Source organism: Harpia harpyja, chromosome 10 (assembly GCF_026419915.1).
Source record: "Harpia harpyja isolate bHarHar1 chromosome 10, bHarHar1 primary haplotype, whole genome shotgun sequence".
In the NCBI taxonomy this organism is placed as follows: Eukaryota; Metazoa; Chordata; class Aves; order Accipitriformes; family Accipitridae; genus Harpia; species Harpia harpyja.
Window position 1 is genome coordinate 14,478,843 of NC_068949.1, and position 19,063 is coordinate 14,497,905.

At 36.7% G+C, this 19,063-nt stretch overlaps 1 protein-coding gene across 8 annotated transcripts in view; it reads right to left on the minus strand.

Moving 5' to 3' along the window:
• The window catches only part of GRID1 (glutamate ionotropic receptor delta type subunit 1), a 557,494-nt gene that overhangs the window by 95,985 nt on the left and 442,446 nt on the right, over nucleotides 1-19,063 (minus strand). For 7 of the 8 annotated variants that reach the window (XM_052799329.1, XM_052799328.1, XM_052799336.1 and 4 more), the window contains 2 exons: nucleotides 9,568-9,729; nucleotides 8,144-8,263 (listed from right to left, as the gene is read on the minus strand). In XM_052799329.1, the coding sequence (XP_052655289.1) occupies nucleotides 8,144-8,263; nucleotides 9,568-9,729 (282 nt within the window). The remainder of the gene's footprint in view (nucleotides 1-8,143; nucleotides 8,264-9,567; nucleotides 9,730-19,063) is intronic. The other variant, XM_052799330.1, reaches the window with a different exon arrangement.

The following is a 19,063-nucleotide window of genomic DNA, read 5'->3' on the forward strand; positions in this document are numbered from 1 at the left end:
TTATGCTGGAAAATACTTAAAATATATGTATATATTAATATATATTGATTAAAGAAATATATTTTGTTGCTAACATACAACTTAAAAATGTGTCCTGTTAGCAATTATATTGTGGGGGAGCTCTATTATATGTTTTTACATCACACTTATTAACATATTAAGACTACAGACATACTATAATCTGATAGCCTGTTACATAGAAGTCATGCTCAGAAATATTCCATTTTGAGAGTTATATCTATGCCTGATAAATTCCAATATTCCTGATATTCCAATAAACAAGTTTTATTTTGTGACATCTGTGTATTTTACCCAAGTATATAAATTCATTCACTCCTATAGCAAGAGATACTGTGGTACTGGACCAGGCATATTTTAGAATTCTTTCCTTGACATAGGCTCACATTGATTATAGATTGTACCTATTTTAAGGTAAATCTGAGTGTTTTCTGTGTGGTCTGAAAATAGAAAGTCCTCAGTTTAAAGGCAGTTCTGCCAGGAACTGGAACACCAGCAGGCAATCTCTGCCAAATACTGTTATTTCAGTGAATTAGCCAATACAGACAAAGAGGTTTAATCAGAGCTCTGATGCCCTTTTGCATGTATCTTTCCAAAAGAGTAAGTTGAGGAATTAAGGTTATTCTTTTTTTTAAGTATAATGAAATTAAGGAACCAAGCCAAAGCAATTCAGATAGTTTGTGGCACATTGTGACACAGAAGTTCCTCATGTCCCACATTTGGGCTGACCGCTAAGACATCTTGCCATTAAACTTGGGTTTTGAAAACCTGCATGTGAAAGTGTTTACTGGTATACAGTAACATAATCTGGCATGAAATGGCAGAGATAGAAGCAAAAATAGAATGGGAATTTTAAATAACTTCTACTTCTGTTGTTTATTTTCATAGAACTAAACAGAAACCATAAAATTTTGTCATTTTTCTTTACAAAACTGACGTAGCGTGACTAAAGAGCTTAACTACCTATATTTAAACATCCATTTTTTGACATATTGAATATATCAGAGCAATATACAGATGAAGACAACATAGTTATCCTGGTTTTTAACATTACTGCTGAAATAAATGACTTCATAAACTATGCTTGGCACCTACACGGTTTTGCAGTTTACCGAACGGTATAAGATAACAACAATAATTTGAAGAATTAAATGCATTTCAAAACTACAGAAAGGAAACCGTGCATGGTCTCCCTCAACATACAGTCCTTGCAACTGTCCTTGACACTGAAATCATGCTGTAAATGAAGAGATGTTAGAACTCCTTAGTTTATGTACTTATGAAAACCAAGATCTGACATCTATTGGATTTGTTAGTTAAAATAATTGAGCTTGCATTTTGGTATTACCATTAATATTTTTCAAAGGGATTTTGCTAAACAGACATTATGCTAAAAAAGCTAGTCAGACACTCAACAGAAAGTTCTTCTGGTTTTGGTGTGATTTTTAAACAACCAGCATGATTCAAAGATATTTCTTAAGGCAGGAAATAAAAAAAAGACAGACTGTCCCTCTTTTCTGGAGTAGTGGGCTTATTGCCTTTGTTCAAGGTTGATGCTGTGCAAAAGAGAATAGCAAATAATCCCTGCCTTTGGATTGCCAAAAAGGTAAAAAGAATTTCTGAAGCTTTTTTCAAATACTTTCTATTTTCTTTGCTGTTAAGCTCAGAAAATCTTGACCTGTTTCCCTATGGAAATACATTTTTCTTCATAGTGTGCACACTTAAGCACAGAATTCTTCATGAGCTCAGCTACAGAAAGGGGCTTTCTCTTCATCCCATTCTCAATGTCTCCTAGGATCCATCAATAAATTATAGGAGCTTTGATGAAAACTCCATAATTAAAGATGTAACTGTTTCTAGAAGGCTGATTTTAACACTCCTAACATCCCAATTTTATGCAATATTGCATACGTGTTAAAAAAGGAGAATGTTATACCCAAGATTCATTATAATCTGGTAAGTATGACATAGTATGTGGCTTATGAATTAAACAGAATTTCTAAACATACAGGCAGTGGTGCATGTGGGCTGTGGAAACTTCAGCAGCGTCCTAATTGCTGTAGGTATCCTGGCCCTGCTCGTAACTCAGATATGGCTGCTTTTTAAAATCTAGCCTCAAGCTTCATGCTGTGAAAATGTCATATAAACAGCCGAACAGTCTTCCAAAGGAGAAGACCAGCATTATCTTATGCTTGGAGGAATTCCAACTGAAATTTGCAAGACATCCCTTTTACTTGGGGTTGACACTGGTATAATTTGTAAATACATACAGCATTTTGTGTTTGCAAATACAAGTAACAGTTTATGCAAAAGCATGGGCTCCATTGGCAATGTTGTCCGAAAACGTAAAATAAAATTAAAAAAATTTAAAAAGAACTACGTATGACACATTTGCAACAAAACATGCATTTCTAAACTTGCTTACCTACTTTTCAGCCAGTGAGTGTAATAATTCAGCTATAATTTTATATTGAAAGCATACAGAACATAAAATATTTTAATTACCAAAAAAAAAAAAAATTGCAGAACTTGGGCAAAGAGGGACCCAACTTCATTTCAGAAAAGCATTCAGGTTCATCACATTTCTTCTCCGGTATTCTTCTATAGTTTAAAATTTGATCATAGCCATTTCCTATATATTTAGCTGTAATTTTCACCATGAATAATTCAATTTATAGAATTTGCAAGGAATGCATTTATTTTTATTCTTCACATCCATCTTGTATAGAAAATTACAACTAAAAAATGAAGGAGTTTTATTATTTTGAGTAAAATACTCCAGATTTTTCTTCAGTTTGACACAATGAATTTATAGGCTGAATTGCAATACTCTTTTTCCAAATTATTCTACCATGACACTCAATCAACTCAAGCAGAAAGAGCAAGTTAAACCAAATGTACATATGTGGAAATTGTATTTTACCCAAAATTAGAGGACTATTGCCCATCCCTTTGCAAGATAACAGCGGATCTTTAGTGATCACAAGTAGCCAAAACTTCAGTCTTACATTTCAGCTGAAAGATACCTTGGCAACAGAGATTAAACCGAATTACTACACCCAAGTGCATGCTTATTAAGTGCTCAAAGAGGAGGCAGGCATCTGTTTTACAGCTAAACTCAATTTAGTTATGTATTTTTCCATATAAGTAAAACTGATTCAATTCCAGTAGTAACCACCTAAGATAATTCTCTTCAGGATATATCTTTTAGTGACATATGACATGATTTGGCAATACTCTTGCAGATGAAAGCACTTGATACTGCAGACCCCTAAAATACAGTTCCTTTTTGCAATGAATAAGCAGCATAGGATTTCTCATCATGATAATGACGAGATTCTCTCTAAAAGTAACAATGCCAATTAAAGCACTGTATCAGGCTTCAAAAATGGGGTTTCAACAACTGTGAAGCATATCACAAAACTACTTACAGTGACTTCTGCAATCAGCCTCAGAAGTGCTGGAGGAAACAAGTATGACTGTTTATGAAGCAGATGATATCTAATTTAAAACAATTAAAACATATCAACTGACAGAAATGAATATCCAACAGTAAACGTTATCATTTTGAACAGAATGTTTCTTATGAAATACAGCATGTGTGTAAACCATTAATTCTGCCTTCATTACAGCCAGCTTGGGAAAGAATTGCAGATTGCTTTATAAAAAATATGATCCCTGTCATAAAATAAACTAAACAACAACATCATTTCACACTTACAGAAGATCCTCCTGCCAAGGATGAAGATAAACACGCATTATCTAACTAAGCCTGATCACATCCCTTCAAGGGCAGTTAGTTGTTATGGTGGTATTCTCTGCATACATGGTCAAATGAGAACAAATAGGCTTACACCTCAAGGGCTCACTATGAGTTAGTGAGTTGCTAGGACTACCACCCTGGAGTCCTGACTCCCTTATTTTTGCTCGCACAGCTGGATCATTAAACTATTATATTGTGTGGAATCCACCCAAGTGCAGAAACATAAGAAACATGAACCAGCTCAGATGTTCTGAAAGGTACAGCAGGGCTTTCATTAATAAGAACTAATAATACAGATGGTCAATACGGAGGGAATTAATGTAGCCCTGACCTCCTTTCCCACTTCATGTCCCTTGTACTGTGGAAGTGGGACATAGCTGTCCATTGACAATTCCAAACGAGCTCTTAAGGGGTGATCTCTCATACAATTAGGAATACACAGTTTTTAATACTATTATTCGTTCAATTTCTAAATGTTTTTGCTAGAGTCCTTTTTTTCGATCAGACTTCAAAACTTTGTACAAAGCAGGCAAATACCCTCAACTCCATCCTACAGATGGGGACAGCGAACCAATGAAGCAAAATGATGTAATGATCACCCCAGCCACTGCCAGCGGTGGGAATGAACCAAAGGCTCAGGAAGCTTAAGGTAGAAGACGTAAAAATGTAAACATACAAGAAAGCCTTTATGCATCCATATAGGTGAAAAAATAAATTCATAAAGGACTAATGAATAAGAATTTAAAAGAGTGGAAAAAAAGAAGCATGTTGGTAACTCTAAATTCAGAGGAAGACCATTCAATGGTAAGTAACCCAGCAATTACAGCAATTAAGGCTGACGCTGAATTTGATGCATACGCCCTTAGCATGGGAGGTGGACAGAAGAGATGAAATGAAAAGAAAGGGGGTTTTATCTGCTACAAATGCAAATCCCAAAAGTCTCAAAGGGTTTTGAACATAATAGGCTATTAGTCTCATTCCTTCTGCTCCATGTGCTTCACCTGAACATTTTATACCACTTTTCCTTGTTTTTCCAAGTTACACTTCCTCTGTGTTTCTTTCATTCTTTCTTTCACTCAAATTTCATTCAATTTAAAACATTAGTGTGGCATCAGCTATTAAAGTTTCTTACTTTTTTCTTTTTGGTTTATTCTGTTATGTTTTATACTTTCTACAGTTCCCTTCTCTCTTTATATCCAGGGTTTTTTTTTTAAATATACAGATACTCGGGTTGCTATTTTTAAAGATGTTTATAGACATTAGGAACATAAAACATACTGGCAATCATCAAGCACTAGGCATTTAAGCCTTTTCAGTGTCTCTGACAGCCTTACCCTTCAACTTTCAAATGCCCTGATAAGTCACCACACCGATGTCTTTTTTTAAGCATGAAAACCCATCCTTTCTCAACTTCCACATGCACACAGTGAATAGAAGGCAATCACCTGAGCCTTTGTAAAGCAAGGTAGTATACCTTAAGGGACATACCCCGTTCTTGTACGTTTAAACCAAAGAAATTAGAGCATTTTCTGAAGTTTCCCTTTTGCTAAAGTACGCCCAAAGGAAAAAAACACACACACAAAAATACACAAAAGCCACTATCAGCCTTTACCACAAATATATGGTGTAGACTTGTGGAATAAATGAGAAGGTATACTAAGTGAGAAAATACATGTATTTACTTGCACTGATAACTAAATCACAGCTAGTGGAAGGAACAATTCTCTGCAGAAAGACCAGATCTCAGGGCAACTGGGAAGACTTAAGATGTCTCTACAGAAAGGCCCTGAAAATTCCTGCCAGATTTGGGTTACTATCTTGGACATCCTCCTAGGCGTCCTTCTGGTGGAAATGATCCCCAAGAAACTTTCTAAGGGATGTTGAGTATTAAAAGTCCACTAGCTTTTGACTGGATTCCCTCTAAGGCTCAACACTCAATGTTACAGCCTTTTGCCCTACTCTGCCACAGATCTTAAGTCAAAGGCTTTTTGTAGGGTCAGGGCAGGGATGAATAGATACAGATGCTCTCCATACAGAGGAATAGAAAACCATGCAGAAAGAAACCTCTGTTTTTCACCTCCACAGCTAAATCTGAGGAAAGGCTGATACAGAAACAACTGACAATAAATCAGAATTGATCTCTCACTCAAGTAATATAAACGAGACAAGAATGACTTTCTGAGCTTTTAAAAGTAATTCTGAGCTGTAACATATTTTTGCTGCAATAATAAAAAGTCAGGCTGTCTAAATAATTGAATACCAGTAGTTCCATGGTAATGTTGCTCTAAGAAATATCATCTCTTCCACGTTCTCCTATAGACTTCTCTAGCATATTGCTGACTTTTTACTCTCTCTATATATTAGGCTAAAAGTATCATTTTCAGAACCTCATTTTAGCTCAGAGTAGTATTCCACAGGCAGGAGCTTTTTACCCATTTAGAATTATGCTCCCTTTCATTTTGGGAACTGTATAATGTTCTGCATTTAACATCCAAAGGGTTAAGTCTTCCTTTATTAACCATCTAATCCCAAAGTAGCACATTAGGGATCAAAAGTGCTATATCAGTTTAGTCATTTTAGTCATTTTCCCATTTAGTCATTTTACCTATTTCTTTGCCTTGTGGTCCCTTTTGAGTAATATTTTAGCTATCTTCACTTCATACATCTGGATTATATCTCAATTTGGTCAGTGTGCTACACATACTGAAGTGAGAGCTTTTATATATGCGTTACCATATTTGAAATGTACATTAGAAAAAAAGTAATAATGTATACTCACACATCATCATTTCCCTTTAAGGCCTCAAACCTGCTCTGAGTGGTAATCATGCCAATTTTACTGAAAGGTAAATCGAAGCATAAAGCGGTTACGTGACTTACTCAAAGTCACTTGGGAATTCTGTAACAAAATGGAACCAAACTCAAATGTTCCATGGCATCCATCTGCTAGGGATAACGCAGCACTGACGTGACACTCATGCTTTTCTGTAGTGGCAGCTGGAAACACAGTAGGATAGTCCACAGCATCTCACATGGCACCGGATACTTCTGTTTTGCATACTTGTGCATAAAGTGAGGTGCATACTTCTGTTTATGAACTGGAATTGCTTTCTAGACCTCCTAAGCCATTTTATTGAATAGGCAGCACTGTTTCCAAAATTAAGATAATTTTTCATTACTCAGGTAATGTTTGGAACTTAGACTTCCACGTTTGCAGTAGAAATCTTCTAGAAAAGAAAGTGGACCAAGAAATAGCCTTTTCTGGTCATTACAATACAGGAGGGTGCCTAGCCAATCTGAAGTCTTCAGAGATATTTTTTGGCAACAGAAGTTTCTCAATTATATCTCCTGGAGCTTTATGCATTTCAAATACTTCTCTTCCTTCTGTTGAATTTCTAATAGATATTGCAAGCCTTTGGCTCCATGTCCAGAATCCCTGTGCCAAATTAGACTCTGAAAGAATCTCAGGTTTAGCTGTTTAAGATGATAATGTAAACACAAGTTCTTTGCTTGTTTTTACATTTAGGCTCATGTAATTCAGGTGAATCAAAACAAAACACAGAGACCAATGGTCAAATGAAAATAGAAAATGTCACAAATTTTAATTCTTCGTAGAATCTTCTTTGTTTGGCTCTGCTTAACATAGAACCCATTGACCATACAGTGGTAACATCTGTATTCAACCAGCTGACCAGTTTAGGGACATTTTGTAACTTGGTTTCCAATCTAAACCTCCCTGTTCAATTCAGAATTTCAGTATTTTCAGAGCATCCCCTCTGTATGAACATATTCAAGGTAGCCTTCTCAGCCCATGACAATTTATGTTAGTAACCCCATGGAACCACTCTAACCGTCTTCTAATCCGCATCAGTCCTTGTTCCATCAGCTACCATTGATAGGTCATCCTTTACTTTACATGATATTACATCATCCATTTTGGAAATTATGTTCTCTAGAGGTTTTTTATTTATTTATCTCAAATTCTTGCAGCAGCTATACTTTGAAACATCTTTGTGTGTTCAGGTAATTTATATTCTCAGTGAGCTTCCTTAGTAAGCCAAGTACCAGTTATATCAATTGTATCTTAACAACAAAATACATGAGCAGAATTATGCAGTTTTCACTATTATGTTCACAGTATTGTTATGGCACTGCATCATTACTGAACATGTGGAAACAACTTGCAGGACTCCTGCCTACCAATATAAAATTCGCTTTTAAGATTTAAATGTGTAAGATATTAGAAAATATTTCTCTTACAGTAAATTTCTTCTGCAGTGTAGCACTAAATGTTCTCCTGTGAAGTAGGATGTATATTATTTAGAGGAAAACAAAAGACAGAAAGAAGCAGCTTATCTTTACCCTCCGCACATCCTTGCCAAATGTTTCGCTGTAGCTAGTGCCCAGTATTTCAAATTGAACATAGGGGTTGGCGCCATCTTCTCTGAACTCCATAACACCAGTAAGCCCAGTTATATGGCCCTAAGGAAATAAGTTTCAGAAATTTTAGAATAGAACAAATTTGCCTTTATAAACACTCCTCTTCATTAAAGGTATGCCAAATCTGCTTTGAAAATGTTTACAGTGAGCTTAAATGTGGCAATTACATGTTCTTCAATAGCTCAAATATAGCACCAGACAAAAGACCTTTTTCTTTTTTTTTTTTTTGAGAAAATTAGTTTAGCACTAACACATCCACTGCATATTGTGGAAAAAAGCCATCAGGTCTTCATTGTTCAGAGAGACAGACCCCAAAGAAAAGGAGAAGGACCTTAGTGGACCGTGAGACAACAGCCCTTTCAGTGTAACTGAGGGCAGCAGGTTCAGTTCTGGGTTGAATACGAAGGCATGAACTCCAAGTCCAAAAGAAAGAGTATGCCTGCTGTGCTCCCAAGAGAGGCAATAAAGAAAAGATAAAATTTTAACTATTATTAAAACCTCTCTGTGAAAGTAACATGGAGTTTGATTTGGGGTTTGTAGCGAAGAAGCTTGAAATAACACTAAAGTTTCAATTAATTTAGCAACAAAGGATGGTATCATTAGGACTGGTCAGAGCATAATATAACACTTGATCAAATTGCATCATTTTACTAGGGGAAAACCATATCATCAATAAATATGGGGAAACGGGTATTTTTTCCAAATAATTGCTAAAGTTAGTATAGTAAAAAATAAGTACTTTTCCCACTAGTATTTGTGATCAAATAACTTTCATACAAGAAGTTACCATGCATCTGCAAAGCCACAGTACTGTCCATATTTGAGTAATTCAACATGCTGCAAGACAGTGTAACTGTTAGTGACAACTTAGTTGAATCAGATCCCTTTTGCTCTGGGCTATAGTACACAAATAGATACTTACCAATGCTCAGCTAACTTATGAAGCTAGTTGAGCTGTAATAAATGGAACATAAGCCTTACACCTTGTCATAGGTTGGCCCCTCAAGCTCCTTAAGTTCTTCTTTGGGGAAAATTGTTATGATGCATGCATACATCAATTTGTATGACTACTCCTAATCACACTACCTTCACAGAAGATAGCTATGAGAACAACAGAATTAGCACACACACCGCTGGAGCAACACTGCAGTGTGTATTATTTGTTTGTAATAAATCATTTGCTTGTTTAATAGCTGTAGATCATTCCTGGTAGTTGTAAATCACTTGCTTGTAATAAATCAAAGAAAAGTTGAATAGAGGTCAAAAACCTCTTCAAAAGCTAATCTCAAGTAGCAATGAAGCAACTCTTTCAATTGCTCACACAATTGTGGTTTGTCTATTCTCACCTTCTTAATAGTCTCTAGCATGGATCGTCCTCCATTCCAAGGTTTGGTGGATTTCCTCATGCAGTTCAGACTTGCCATGCTGTGCCATTTCCTGTCCTCCAGTTTTCTGTGGAAAGCATTGGCCAGCATGAGCACACTGTCATACAGGTACAGGTTGGAAACCTGCAAACAATAACAAGAATGAGCCTCTCTGTTTATATGAGCAACCTTTTGAAGAAACCGTGAAAACCAGCAAACTAACAAAACAAAACAAAAGAAGACACAAGTAAAAACTAAAAGCTGGGTATTTTTGACATGTTCAACAGCCAAGGCAATTCAGACAAATACCAGTGGTCACTCCCACCTTCTTTTCTGCTTGGCACCTGGGCCCTTCTGGCCAAGGGACTCTGGCACACTTGCATTGCCTGTGCCTTGCCTACATGACTGCAATGCAGTGCTGCAAAGATGTAAGAGATCGCAGTTCAAATACAAACTCGAGCTCTAGAAGGAGTACAGCTATCTATCAATGAGAGACAAGGATTGCTACTTTGTCAGTCCTTTCAGCAAGGAGTAAAACATAGGATGGAATTAAGTTCTTGTTCTTTTTGTTCATTTGAGCAATCTCCTTGGTAATTTCTGGCATACAAAAATATAATACTAATGCAAATGTTTAGAACAGAGGGAAGAAAAATGACGGTATTATTTTGGTCTTATCATCTCTCTCCACCAAATATACAGGAGACTGGTTACTATTCTACTTTTTCTGGAGCTATTGATTTTAGCCTCATTATTTTTCAATTTATATGAGAGATAAAAAGAACAATAATTGACGACAAAGGCTCTAGTAAGAACACCACCACACTAGTAATGCTCAACTATGTGTTTCACTTTTCAAACCAAGACATGGCCAGCAAAACAAGATCAGATCTTTGACATGCGGCAGTATCCACCGCAAGTGGTAAAACTTTAGTGGTGGAAGTTGGCCGAGAGAAGTGATTTAAAAAAAATAGATACTCTCTACCTGTTTCCAGAGTTTACATGCACTCTTCTTCAAACCTATGCACAGACTCAGGTGTATTGATTTACTCTCTACTAAACTCAAATCTCCAGCTAGCATCAGTTGCCAGATACAGCTTTTTTTAATTATTATTAAAAAGATACTCTCCTAGCTGAAGGCTTTACTCATGGTGATCCATGAATTTGCCATTTATCTTTTGGATTTCTCTAATTCACCATAGAAAATAGTGCCTAGCAACCAGGAAAGGGTTACATGTGGAAGTTAATGCAGCTGCACACTTCCTATAAAAATGTCACTGAGCTGTGAAAGCTTAAACTTATATTATTATTGCATCACTGGCTCCAAGTAAACTTCTGATATCTTAAGATCCTAATCTTCAGAAACAAAATGTTTCATGTTCCCTAATCTGCAGTTTGACATAAATTGAGAACCTAGGTGCTTTCAAAAATCTTCTAGTATAAGTAAAACTGAACAAAAGATATATGAACAAAAATTCATTTTGAAAGAATCAAAATAGGAAGAAAATACACAAAAAAGAGGTTGAGGATACCCACTTATTTAAGTGACTAAACAGAAAAAGGGATCTTAATGCAAAAATAATGCAAAAGCTATGAGATACTATCACTGGGAAACTCTCCCATCTGGCATTGCCATCTTCTTTCCCTTTTCTTTCCAGCTTTCCTGAACAAGCAGTCTACATTCCCTATACTTGCTATTTTATCCAGTTAATCCTTTTCCTTTTAAAAGTTTCCAAAGCAGCTACTTTGCAGATTTCCTCTCTTTTTAAGAAAAGTAGTTAAAAAGTTATTGAGAGTCCCAGCAACTAAGTCTCTTCTGCTTAGTTGCATTTGTCTCCCTACTCTGCAGATACTTTCCAACCAACTTTCAAATAAAGCAACCAAACACATCCTTATTATTCAACAGAGCATTCTTCCTCTTCTGTGTTAAGCTACCCTCCACAAAAAAAAAAAAAAAATCAAAACAAAACCCTAAACCCGCAAAATAAACCATCCCAAACCACACACCACAAAACCCACTTGCTTAGAAATAGATTTTACATGCATAAGGAAAAATGTCATTTCTTATGTGCCATCATGATCCTCTTTGCTCCCCACTGATTTTGATTTTACACCCCCACTTTTAACTGACAACTGATTGCCTGCTGCTTTGGAACCACCACAAATCAGAAATGCTTTGCATTTTCTCAGTTTGGCACTGTTCTTTTTCAGTTCTGGAAAACTGCAGCCTCATTCCAAAAAACAGTTTGCTCGGTTTGCTAGCAGGGAGCTCTAGGGCAAAATAGAAGATGTACTTGGGTAAACTGCTTTCCTTCTTTTTCTACTTTTTATGCTTTTAGAGAAGCCACCACCGTTCTGCATGTATAATGGACTGAAAGCTTGAGAAAACTGCTTTTGAGGATCTTGGCCTACATGACCATGCATCCAACTCAGATTACCATATGCTGTAGAGCAAAACAAAACAATCCCGTGTTTACCAACCTAATCCTCATATTTCAGTTAGACCTGTAATGGATTTTGTATCACTATTGTTTCATTATTTTGTTTTGAAAGAATGACATAAATGGAGTGACAGCAAGAAAGGGTCTGCACAAGAGGAGTTTCCCAATACTTAACATCCTTCTGTCATACATCTGGAGATATGTACCAAGGCAGAAGAAAAGGTTGCAGAGAACACAGCAAGTTACTTTTTGCCATGGAAAGAATATTCTACACATCCTGTTGTACACACTTATCCTCTAGTATTTTGCCACTCCAGTTCTATTGAAAGCCTTGTCCGAAAAATAAGTATATGGTACTTTTTAACCAAAAAAATTCCTTTTTTCATATAATCATACTCATGGAGTATTTACTCCAGTAAAAATGACATGCATACATTACTACATTTTATCCTCTACTCACTGAAGAGTCAATATCCTATGGAAGACTAAGTTGAATTTTATTCACACAATCAACACTTTTTTAGAATAGAAAATAAGCAAGCTAGGAAAAAACCAGCAGCAAAACCTCCAGAACCGAGGCTGGATTTGTAATATTAAGAAAACCAACTCTCTTTTTTTAATATTTTATTTGTTCAGTCTGCTAGTTCAGACATAAATTAACACAAAATATACAAGTCCACCCTATTAAGGGCAGGACCCTTTAAAACTTATAAAGCTTGACTCAAAGCATCTGGTTTTGCACAGTGATCAAAATGCAGAGTGTAGACAATGTGTTTATTTAAAACAAGAGAAGGCAGGATGTACGCATGATAGCACTGTTTTAGTAGTCCTCTAGGTCAAGAGACACTTCTTTAAGTGCAAAAAATAATCAAGAACAACCAAAAATATCCTGGTAACTTAGAAAATAATGTCCTTTTGATCCTTCACAGTGTGCAGAGCAAAACCCAGCTCCTGAATATCCACAGTAGTATAAATTGAATGTCTTTGCCCAATCCCAAATGGGAACTAGCTTTATGCTAGAAAACTGAATTATGGAACCAGGTCTAATCTGATGCCTGAGTGGTGTTGTGTGAGTGTAGCTGAACAGTTGATTCCTTCAATACCTACAGTAAGATATATTATTAAATTATTGTGAGGTATATTTTTATCTTCTTTTTTCGTAGTTCCTTTCTGAGGTAGGAAAATAAGAATAAATTCCTCAAATATGCTACTCTTCTCAAAATAATATTCACTTTCTACCTGAATTCATTACTGTGTATGTATTTTCTTGTAGAAAAACGTTATTTAAAACAAGACACAGAAATTCTGGCCTCATCTTACAGTAAATCCAGGGCTATAGTAATTTCCTTTATTTTCTATTATATTCATTTTAATGCAGCAAAATCTCTGCATATGTACCAGAGTGTATCTGCAACATTAGTTTGCTGTAACCTCCAGAATAGCGGTGCTGTGAAAAGAAAAAGGGTTCAGTGGACAAAGCCTATATATACTTGTTACTACAACTGCACCCATATTTTAATTTTCAGCTAACTATCAAATTCCCTCTGAATATAAACATGACCACTGAAAGGGAATTTGTGAGATACCCAAGGGATCAGCTATACTCTGTTTCCACCAGCACTGTCAGAGGCATGAGAAAATAGTAAATTTAAAAATCAGTCTTCAGGTAGCATTCAGAATTGGTAACAAAGCAAGAAAGAAGAAAAAACAAGGCAGTGTACTTGGCTACTTCGGGTTTTCCAAGCTCTGGAGCATTTTTTATTTCCCCTATTTATATATTCACAGGGGGAACAGATGAGGGAAGGACGTATATCTGCTTACAGGGATTCCCATTCACAAAACAAGAATTCCTAGATTAGAACAAAGTGTTTCATTTCTGTCCTGTTTGGAGGAAGAAACAGTAATTTTCAGTTCCTCTTTCACTTCATTGCTGAGAGCTGTAAGAGCTGGAGCTATTGTTACTGAAATGCTTTTTGATCTACCTGCTGTAAGAATGATGGTGACTGTTTCACTAATATATTAAAGAGTACGCCCTGTACATGAGTAACTTTAGGCATGTTCTGGTATATCTTCTGAAAATTATTCCAGACTTTATGAACCTTTATTTTGCAATGAAGAAAAAATCCACTATACACTAGCAGAGCAGAGCAGAAATTTTCAATGAGAATGGAATTTTCTCCCCATCACATTATTAAATGCCTTTTTATAGAGGTTTTTATGTGAATTTCATGAGATTTTCCAGAGTGATTTTACTTTCAAAGTTATATATGAAGGTAGCTTTTAGCTCCTTCAGAGGCACTAATCATAGAAAAGGGCTCTTGTGGGAAGGCCAGCAAGCCACAAAGTCTGACCCCAACTTCCAAGTTGCCAGCAGAGCCAGAAGTCTAGCCAGACAAGACCACCGAAGAGACCAGCTGACACCCAGATGCCACCGCTTCAAAAACTCATTCCCAAGCTGGGCATCTGTACCCTGCTGCTGCCAAAATCACCCTGTGAGTGGCCACAGCACTCAGCTCCAAGGATGAAGCAGATGGAAGAGGAGCTCAGACTGACTGCAGCCTGCCAGCAGCAGAAACACTTGCTGCCTGGGGGGTGATATCATTGTGCTTGTGTATGCACACACCAGCAGGCCCCAAACTGTGTTTCAACTTTCAAAGTTCAAGTGCTGCCAAACGCAGTTACACACTTTTCTCTCTAATGACAGGATGCATCTTACTAGGAGCAGTGAAGATTGATGGCTTATTTATGGTACACCAGCGTGCTTACAAGGATATTGTTAGAATGGAGAGACTGAAAATTTGACCTATTTCATTTTCTTAAATTAGTTTGCAGAGCCCATTGTGAGACTTCGCATTTTAAATACATGCTTCGCTGCTCATGGAGAACAAAATCACAGCCAGCAGTCTGGCATTCATGAGAAAATCAGAGTCAAAAAACAAATGTTCATTAAAGACTCAAATGTCAGCTTCAAACTTCCAAAGGGCTATTTATTATCACCGAGGTAAATGAAAGCCTAAATAAAATTTTCCTAAAACCACAGAAAAACAGACCTCAATTGTATATTTATTCAAGCCTTCTGACAGTAAGGAATCTAACAAGTGTATTATTTAGTGCTTTGCCCATTCTAGTTTTAAGTATCTCAAACAATGGGGCTTCCAAAGATTTCTTTGGAAGACTGCACTCAGAATCCTTTTTTTATTGATAAGCAGCTTTTCTTTCCTTTTTACTTTTTTTTCCCTTTTAACTGAGTTACACATCTCAGACCACTTTTCCCTACCTACAGTTTCTATTCTCTGAATGCTCACTGTCCTTCAGCTATTTATTATGAGTATTTATCATAATCATGAGTGTTTTCTTACTCAGTATGTTTTATAACAACATGTTAACAATGATACAGGGCCTGGATTACCCTGTAACGCTCAAGCTTGTTAGCTGCAGGCATTGGCTTCGCTCACTAAACGTCTCAAGAATTTGGCACAGCTAATACTAACTGTCCAGGGAAAGTCTAGCAGGAGACATTTGATAAAGAAAACTGAACACAACTAAGAGCCAGACAGGAGGACAAGAGGTAAGATTGGAATTGCAAAACAGAGTATAAGATTAGCATTTTATCCTACCTCATTTATAAATAAATAGGGGTGCAAATTAGGTTTCAGAGGCAATAAAAAAATAAAAAATGGAGGTATTGACCCTTTCTTCTAGCTACTGTTGTCTGCTCCCCGATAGAGCACTGAACAAAAATTCAATAAAATAATTATGCAAACAGAGAACTCCAGCAGTCAAAAGAGGTAGTCTGAGCAGAGAGGAAAAGCTGGCTCTGGAACTCTGGGGTTCTACCCTCCAGAGTGCTCACAAAATCCCACATGGCCAGCAGACATCCACAGTCATTGGGGTTTTTTTTTTAACAAATTCTTCTGCTAATGCACCTTGTGTAAAACACATGCCACCGGGCTTCAGCGAGAGGTTATGTCATGCAGTGGGCAGTAAGTTGTTTCAAGGATACTTTTCATTCATGTTGTACTTGGAAACAGCTTCACCGTGACTGAACATCTGGCCAAAAGTCCAAACTAAACTTTGATAAAGAGACATACAAATATAGGTTTATAATGAAAGGAAAAGAAAAATGTGGCTCATCAATCCTTTATGGGAGAAAACAAATGCTTTAAAAGGGCTTAATCAATATTTACTCCCTCCAGCAGCACTAAACACCTGTGTAATAACAGCCTTGTAAATAAGTCAAATGAGAGTAAGGCTATTTAGTTAGACAAAACTGCAGGATCAGGCCCCTGCGTTTAGGCAGTCAAACACGTCTCCAAAAAATAACTCCACTTACAGTAGTTAAATTGCAGTCATTTCTGAAGAGAAGACAGTTCTTAAAGAAAAACACAGCTCTGTAGGAACAACTGCTAAGAGATGCTTACAAAGATATCTGATGGTCAAGTCTTTGAAGAATGAAATTTTGACAGAGAAAGAAGAGTAGCTGTTTCAATGAATACCCTCCCACACTTCTCAACATCTTCTCTTCAAATACGTCAAAGCGATGCCTGGAATAGTTCTTCAGTAGAGAGGTTGGACTCTGAATCCCGTAAGAAATAACCTCATTAATTTCCTGACACAGTTTGTTGGGGTTTTCTTTTTGCCTTTTTAATCTTACTATATATTTTGGACCATGCTAAATGATTTCATATACACTGTGTCCTTGTAATATGTTTTAATATAAATAGAATCTCACATAGACTGAACTTATTAACTGTATAAATGGTAAATATGGGAAGAAACAAACTGTAATGGGAACTACATTTCTAAAGAGAAATCTTTTCAGAAACACCAACAGAAAAAAAATTGATTTTGAGTTTATGAACACATTACGAACAACATGATGAAAGAAAAAAGATCATCAAAAATCAGGTTTGTAGACAGGCTTCAAAGCTAATATTTAAATGGGAAGATTTTGGAAAGAAGCAGGTTATGTATTAAAATTTCTTCAAATTGAATCTGTAAGACTACGTCTGAAATAAGCTAAACAGTTTAATAGCAGTAATCCCACTAAGAACCATTCAAATGCCATGCAGGGATACATACCAGGTCTATCTAGGCCTAACTAGATTTAACTATAAATCCTGAAGTGCTTCAGTATTCTCTCTCCAGATGAGGCAATACTGACAATGCTGATAGCCCAGGCCACAGGATACTCATCGCCAGTGGAAGACAGCAAGTTCTAAACTGTATCTTTTCCACTTACAAAGAAGTAAGAGAGATGGACACAGAAAATCGTATATGAAGAATAAGAAAGAGATAAATGTAGTCCTCTGAAGACAAATGAAATGACCAAGACAAGAAACTTTATAAAGCTTTTTCTCCAGCTGAAGCATAAACCCAGCTGGGTATATTATATGTGCAAGAAATAAGGGCATGAGCAAAATTTTGACAAGTGGGTTGATGGAATAAGATTGGATTTCCACAAAGCATTCAGAACAGATGAGGTTTTAGATGAGCTTGCAGAACAGCCTGATCTTTAAAAGCCTGTCAGAACGCCAAACTGGGATGATCACCTACTGAAAAACAACTTTCCAGGATATGGTACTAAAGACACTGAGAAAAAAATAATTCCAAAAAGATTGTCATCAATTTAGCCACGAAAAAAGTTAATAATCCATGACATAAATGTTGCTTTCTTTACCAGCTTGTTAAAAATGCTAAATTCTCCCCTATAAAAATCTTACAGCTAGAAGCTGACAGAGATTAGCTTATTCTTCTTCAAAGTCATTAAATAAATAGTTAACCAACAATAGCTGGTAAGTTACCCTGACAACAAAGAATTATTAATATGAAATTGCCCAACGGAGAATGAGCCAGGGATTTCCAAACCATGGTGTTAATCAAAGTACTTCAAAGCAACGCAAGAACTCGGTGCTGGCAGGCGGTCACTGCCTCTGGTGGATTCATGCAGCTTGACATGGGGCTGGGAGCTACTGCAAGCCTCTGGCAACAGGGGTAATTTAGTGATGTACTTCTGTACAGCAAAAGGTCAAAACTATTTTTTAAGCAAGAAAAAGGAAACAGAAGATTGGAAGTACCTGAATTGCAGGACCATTAATAACATGTCAGTCATACTTGGAAATTAATATGAGCTGTATGCCCACAAGGTGTTACGTTAGATGTTTTGGCAAAGCCTATGAAAAAAAATGCAGCTACGGAATGCTTCAGATATAACTGCACATGCTAAAAGCATCCTATATTCAATCTGTAGAAACTTAAAGACAACACAGTATATACTGGGGGCAGCTAATATGAACAGTCTCACATGTGCCCTTCACCTTCATGATATTTCATTCCAGTGTGGCTGGACGTGACAGTTAGGGAATCAACTTCCAAAAGGCAAACTTTATACCTCCACACTTCTTTACATCTCTTTCTTGTTTCTAAGTTCATAGAGAAGGAACTAATGGGCAAAACATAACATTACTCTTCCATTCTCTTAAAGACAGTTTCTAAGGTGGTATAATATTTCTGAAGATAGAAACTGAGAACGTTTTGCTTCTCAAAACCCACATTTGGGAATAAGTAGGAAGAGGGCCCTTCCTAAAGGCTCCTTGTCAGTTAAATTTAGTAATAGTGCACGAGGCTGTTCATGCTAGCAAACCAGTTATTAGCAAATAAGAACTTGCTCAGAGAGGTCTGTTAGAGCCCTTCAGATGAGTCTCTGAATTAGATTATGCATAAACCAGCATTGGCAGCAATACTCAAAATCCTGCTGTAATGTAAGATTGTTCCCCAATGAGTGATTTGTTGGTGCAGGATAGATAATTTTTTCAACATACTGGAAATTGCTTTAATCCTCTGAAATGCATGGCCTTTGTTCTCATTACAGCATACCTCAGAGTTACTAACAAAGATCAAAAGCGTCTTCTCTTTCTAAGCCAAGATAGGCATAGACTTTCCCCTGTGCAGAAAGAGTAGACCAGTGCTCAGAACTCCAGTGCACGTGAGTGGCATTTCCCAAACTTTGCCACTGCTGTGACAGAACCTGAGTCAGCAGA